The 6,990-nt window shown below is 43.0% G+C and overlaps 1 protein-coding gene across 1 annotated transcript; it reads left to right on the top strand.

The window, feature by feature from the left end:
* Positions 1–1,972: 1,972 nt before the first annotated feature.
* Positions 1,973–6,209, top strand: LOC309351648 (uncharacterized protein; the record flags this gene model as incomplete). The annotated part of the gene is made up of 2 exons (XM_081879435.1): positions 1,973–3,556; positions 5,202–6,209. One exon carries the CDS (start codon positions 1,973–1,975, stop codon positions 2,720–2,722), a length of 750 nt encoding a protein of 249 aa, XP_081735561.1. The 3' UTR covers positions 2,723–3,556; positions 5,202–6,209.
* Positions 6,210–6,990: the final 781 nt, after the last annotated feature.

Raw genomic sequence — 6,990 nt, 5'->3', positions numbered from 1 at the left:
CCAAGGATTTGAGACCCATCAGCTTTCCTCACCTGGTTTAGCCGGCCGGTTGAAGCCGTTGCTGGAACCCCTGTTGCATGCTGACAGCTTCTGGAAGCCACAGGTGAGAGCTGAGTGAAGGGTGGGGACCAGGGGTGGAAAAATGACCCCAGAAGGTGCAGGACATGTCCCCCACCAAAGGAACTACTGCTCCCCAACACCCCATGACATCTAGATTCAGGTAGGTAGCCGTGTTGCTCTGACACAGTAGAAATAAAAAATTACAAAATATTCCCATAGCACCTTAGAGACCTTAGGTTTGTTCTAGGTATAAGCTTTTGTGTGCATGCACACTTCTTCAGATACACTGAAACAGATGTCACCAGACCCTTATATATCATGGGAGGTTGGGGTGGGGGTTTTCCTCAGAAGGGTACTCCTACTACCATCTCCCACTACCCTTTACTATAGGAAGAAGTGTGCATGCACATGAAAGCTTATACCTAAAACAAACTTAGTTGGTCTCTAAGATGCTACTGGAATATCTAGCCACCTACCATTAAGTACAGTTATCTCCTTGCCTTGAATATCCTGCTTTTCAGTGCCAGATTAGGATAGTCCTGTGTCAGAAGACGGGCTCGAGATCAGGCAGCACATCATCATTATAAAGAACCATTGGGGTGGGTGTTTCCGCCTGGGATTCCCATGTGCCATCTGCTTTCCTTCTGCTTCTCCTGCTCTCTCCATGCAATGTGAGGCATGTAGACACAGGTCCATCTCCAAGAACAGGAGCTTCCCTGAGCACCCATTCAGCTGACCCCAAGCACCAAGCCTTGTCACTACTTCTCTGACTGACCCAGACCACAGTCCCTGGAAGAGATGTAGACCTGGTTCTCCCAAAATGGTCCATATGGACCTCCTGAGGTCAGTGAGACTGTGCAGGTGATTCATGAAGATCTAGAGGTGGAAACGGGGGCAAACACTTGATTTGAAAGGCAGTCCCACAAGACAACAGTATTCCAAGGTCATGCTGTGTTATTAAAGATGATTGAGGATTATGAAAGTTTCCTGATGCATTACTACCATTTGACACTTTTCATTTCCTAAAAATTGGGAACATGGGGAGGACATGGCAGAATGTAGGAGATGTTGAAATAGGAGAAGGTGCTAATGGCGATTGATGTGCCCTTTTTTTTCTGTGTTCTCTTTCTTTAAACCCAAACAGGATTTCCTTTCTGCCCATGCCGAAAAAGGTGATGGAGAAGACAGAATTGCAGGGGACAGGGCACCTTTCATTTCATTAGGAATAGCCATTAAAATGTGTGAAATGTGGAATATGCTTCACTGAATGAGCACACATAGTTCACATCAACGAACACAAAAAGGAAAGAACCCATTTAAAGGTATGGAGTGCGGAAAGAGCTTCTCTTTCAATGCAAAACTTAGAACACACCAGCGGACTCACAGAGAGAGAAAACGTTTTAAGTGCAGGGAGTGTGGGAAGAACTTCAGTCAGAGTGGACACCTCAATATACATCAACGGACTCACACAGGGGAGAAACCATTTAAATGTATGGAGTGTGAAAAGAGTTTTAGTGATAGTGGAAAGCTGCGATCACATGAACGGACTCACACAGGGGAGAAACCATATGAATGTATGGAGTGTGGAAAGGTTTTCAGTCAGAATGGAAGCCTTAGATCACATCAACGGACTCACACAGGGGAGAAACCATTTAAATGCATTGATTGTGGAAAGAGCTTTAGTGATAATGGAAACCTAAGAAGACATCAACGGACTCACACAGGGGAGAAACCATTTAAATGCATGGAGTGTGGAAAGGACTTCAGTAAGAGTGAACACCTTAGATCACATGAACGGACTCACACAGGGGAGAAACCATATAAATGCATTGATTGTGGAAAGAGCTTTAGTGATAATGGAAACCTAAGAAGACATCAACGGACTCACACAGGGGAGAAACCATTTAAATGCATGGAGTGTGGAAAGAGCTTTAGTAACAAAGGATACCTTAGAAATCATCTACGGGTTCACACAGGGGAGAAACCATTTCAATGTATTGAGTGTGGAAAGGACTTTAGTTTTAGTGGAAGCCTTACAACACATCAACGGACTCACACAGGGGAGAAACCATATAAATGTATTGAGTGTGGAAAGAGCTTCAATCAGAGTGGAGACCTTAGAAATCATCTACGGATTCACACAGGGGAGAAACCATTTAAATGTATTGAGTGTGGAAAGACCTTTAGTGAAAATGGAAGCCTTAGAACACATCAACGGACTCACACAGGGGAGAAACCATTTAAATGTATCGAGTGTGGAAAGACCTTTAGTGAAAATGGAAGCCTTAGAACACATCAACGGACTCACACAGGGGAGAAACCATTTAAATGCATGGAGTGTGGAAAGAGCTTCAATCAGAGTGGAGACCTTAGGAACCATCAACGGACTCACACAGGGGAGAAACCATTTAAATGTATTGAGTGTGGAAAGAGCTTTAGTTTTAGTGGAAGCCTTAGAAAACATCAACGGAGTCACACAGGGGAGAAACCATTTAAATGCATGGAGTGTGAAAAGAGCTTCAGTGAGAGTGGAGACCTTAGGAACCATCAACGGACTCACACAGGGGAGAAACCATTTAAATGTATGGAGTGTGGAAAGAGCTTCAATCAGAGTGGAAAGCTTAGAGAACATCTACGGACACACATGGGAGAAATCATTTAAGGGTATGGAGCTTCAGTCAGAGTGGAACCCTTGATTTATGTCAACAGACTCACACAAAAGACAAACCATATACGGTAAATATCAGGAAAGTAGATAGAAATTCACTCTTAGTGGAAGTTCAAAATCAACAGACTTATGGACAGGAAGAACTTTTAAGAGTTGAAACCCGTCATACCATCAACAAACTCAGAGGGGAGAAGCAGTTTAAATGAAAAGACTGCAGAAAGTGCCTTCTTTATAATGGAGCATTTAAGGAACAGGGACGCGGGTGGCACTGTGGGTTAAACCACAGAGCCTAGGACTTGCCAATCAGAAGTTCGGTGGTTTGAATCCCCAAAACGGGGTGAGCTCCTGTTGCTCGGTCCCTGTTCCTGCCGACCTAGCAGTTTGAAAGCATGTCAAAGTGTAAGTAGATAAATAGGTACCGCTCCGGCGGGAAGGTAAATGGCGTTTCCGTGCGCTGCTCGGGTTCACCAGAAGCGGCTTAGTCCTGCTGGCCACGTGAGCCGGAACCTGTACGCCGGCTTCCTCGGCTAGTAAAGCGAGATGAGCGCCCCAACCCCAGAGTTGTCCTTGACTGGACCTAATGGTCAGGGGTCCCTTTACCTTTACCTTTATTTAAGGAACATCTAGGGACTCTCACATGGGAGAACCCATTTAGATGTATGGAGTGTGGGATGTCTTCTACTCAGAGTCCACTCTGAGCAATAAACTCAGCTGGAAATCATTCCTAAAAGCATGAAGTATATGTGAAGTTCTGGTGTTTATATGTAAAACTGTGTAATAATGAAATAGGGCAACATCTCACAATGGTGAGTATAATTTTAGATGAAAGTACCTTTGGTTTTTAAACCAAACTCGGTCCCCCCCCCCAACCGCATGATCTCCCAGCACTGCTTCTTCACCAGAACTTCATCGCTGCCTCCTGCCCTGCGCGTTCTGAAGAAAACTTGAAATACTGAAATTGAATGGGAGATTTTTCCCCAAGCCTAATTTCAAGAGGGGGAAGGAGGGGCTGCAGGTACCAGGAAAGTCTCCTGGGGGGCCCACCTTCATTCATGAACCCCATGGGGCAAGCCCAGAGCTCCTGCTCATTCTGGGGTTTGAGGAAGATGGTCCCAGAAGTTTTGCTTCAATCATGCTTCTCAGGAGTTTTCCTACCAGAGGACCACAGTGCTGTGGCTGCTGTTGTTGCCATGGACTGGCTGGTGAGGGGGGGTGGAGGCACCAGCTGGGGGACCAACAAGGGAAAAAGGCTCAGATCCTGTGGACTGGTGGTGGGATGACAATGAGTAGAAAGAGAGAGAAAATGGAGCAGACCGGAAGGGGAGATATTGCAAGCTGAGGAGGAAACAGGGTTTGGTGAGCGGGAAGAGTCTGGGGCAGAGAGCAGTTCGGGCTCAGAGGGAGGAGAGGAGGGGGCCTGGAGGCCGGCTGCTGAAGCATCCAGGGAGACTCCCCCTCCTGCTGCGACCAGCACATGCCTTTGCGTCTGGGAGTTAGAACTCTTAGAATGTGGGTATCCCATTTTTCAACCAGAACAAAAACCCACTAGCCTTTTCCCAATTCTTTCTTCTCCTGACAGACATTTGTCTTCTCTACGAAGGACTCTACAAAGTCCTTCTCCCTCCCTTTACTTACCATGGGGTCCCAGCAACCTTTTCTGCCTCTTACACTCTAGAGAAAAGAGTCCCTTTCCATTGGACGCCTGGCAGCCCAGTGCCAAATCCAGCTGCTCCAGAGAGAACGGAAAGGAGCTGTAAACGCCCTTGCGCTCTGACGCGCACCAGTCACTTCCTCCCGGATCCTGGTGCTGCCGGTGCAGCTGCATTTACGAGAAAAAGAGAAATTGGAAACCAAGCCCAAGTCCCTTGCTGTCCAAACTGGCCACTTGGACCAGCCTTGGGGCGTCTTCCTTGGGAAAAAGGAAAAGTTTCAGATCTCAGGTTCCCCGACAGGGAATGAGAGCTTTGATTGGGGTTCTCCCCTTGCAGTTAATTGCCTCTCTAATTGCAGAACCCCAATTCTCCCGTTCTCCCGTCCCCCTCCTAGCTACCTCTTGCCAGGAAGGCTGGGAGTGAAGACCGTAAGCAAAAGAGACAGCAAAGGATGAGAATCTGGGTTGCTGGGTGTTTCAGAGAATCCCACCCACAATCTTCTCCATTCCTAGACTCAAGTCCGCATGCGCTGCTCCTGGCCACCCCGGGGTCTTTTGCTAGATTAATTTATGGCCGGCCTGGGGCTGAAAATAATCTACCAAAAAACTAAATTACTGACAAAAAGCCTCACAATGCAAGAAAAAAAAGAACTTCAAGAAAAAACAGGCCTGGAAATTAAAAATAAGGTTAAATACCTTGGGATCTGGATTTCAAATAAAAGTTTAAATTTATATGAGGATAATTCTAGTAAAGTATGGAAAGAATTTTTTTAAAAAATATATGGAAACCTGGACGAAACTCTATCTCTCTCTCTGGGGAAGAGTCTCAGTTGTGAAAATGAATATCCTCCCCAAAATGATTTTCTTATTCCAAACAATACCCATTTTAGGAGAAATGAATTGTTTTAAGGAGTGGAAAAGGGAAATGTCTAGATTTATATGGAGTGGAAAGAAACCGAGAATTAAACACCAGATATTAACAGATAAAAAGGAGAGAGGAGGTTTTGCATTGTCAGATTTGGAATTCTACCATGCGGCGGAAGGATTGGTTTGGATAAAAGACTGGATTACACTAAAAGATACGGACCTATTAGATTTGGAAGGCCATGAGAATCGGTCTGGATGGCACGCTTCTTTAATGTACGAAAAAGTGAAGGTCCATAGGGGATTTTTGAGCCATGTGATAAGGAAATCATTATATAAAATCTGGAAGAAATATAAAGGACTACTTGAGCCAAAAAATACCCTTGTGGACATCACCAAGAGAAGCCATATACTCATGTTAGAATATTTACAACTAGCAAAACTGACGGGAAGAGTTAGAGGAGTATTGAACCAGAAAATATTTGGAGAATGGAGAATATTTGAGGATTATAGAAGATCATAATGAGTGTTAGAAAAAATGTTGGAATGAAACTATTTGGCTTTAGTAGAAATGCTATAAGGAATTATGTACAAATAAGTTTTAAGCTTTAGGGCTTTTTTTGGTAAGATAAGGTTAAAATAAATTAAGGTAATTTAATGACAGAATATAGCGAAAGATGGAAAGGATTTGCTGAGATAATTAATAACTAGAATAAAAAAAAGGGAGGTGTGAGGAGGTCGATGAAACAAGTTAACGAAAGATAAAGATTTGGGAATATTGGATTTGTTTTTAAATTTTTTGTTTGCTTTTGGTTTTGGTTTTGATGTATTGTGTGTTTTGTTTTTTCTTTCTTTTTTTCTTCTCTTTTTATTGACTTGTATAGTTTAATTTTTTTTGTTTATCTTTTTTCCTTTTCCTTTTTTTCTTTGTAATTCTAAATTTTCAATAAATATCTTTTTTTTTTTTTTTTTTAAAAAGAGGATTATAGAAGATCATATTGTACCAACCACACCATATTAGCAGAACCTGAGTGATACTTGTAAACACAACAAATGCTGTTTGTGGAGTAGACTGGGACAATATTAAAGAATATAAAACTGTGAGGGGAAACAACGGCAGTATAAACAGTACCATGAGAATGATTGAAAGACTCATTTTGTCAGAAGTCTTTATTTAATTAGGAAGATTAAGTTTTTTTATGCACATAAATCTGCTTTTTCTTCTTTCCTTTTTCTGTAGGAAAGAAGGAGGTTAAGGGGTGATATGATAGCCATGTTCAAATATAGAAAAGGATGTCATATAGAGGAGGGAGAAAGGTTGTTTTCTGCTGCTCCAGAGAAGCGGACACGGAGCAATGGTTCCAAACTACAAGAAAGAAGATTCCACCTAAACATTAGGAAGAACTTCCTGACAGTAAGAGCTGTTTGACAGTGGAATTTGCTGCCAAGGAGTGTGGTGGAGTCTCCTTCTTTGGAGGTCTTTAAGCAGAGACTTGACAACCATATGTCAGGAGTGCTCTGATGGTGTTTCCTGCTTGGCAGGGGGTTGGACTCGATGGCCCTTGTGGTCTCTTCCAACTCTATGATTCTATGTATTTTCTTCTTTCCTTTTTTCTTAATTGTTTTTTTCTTAATTGTCTTTTTTTGCAGTATGAGATTGTAAATTCTTTGTACATGTGTGTAGTTTAAATTAATAAAGATTATGTTAAAAATAAATCAATTTGTGGCCGGCCTGATGAAGCGTTGC

Source organism: Podarcis erhardii (genome assembly GCF_964252035.2).
Source record: "Podarcis erhardii genome assembly, chromosome: 10".
Lineage (NCBI taxonomy): Eukaryota > Metazoa > Chordata > Lepidosauria > Squamata > Lacertidae > Podarcis > Podarcis erhardii.
Note: the sequence above shows the minus strand (reverse complement) of the source record. Positions and strands in the feature narration are given on the sequence as shown.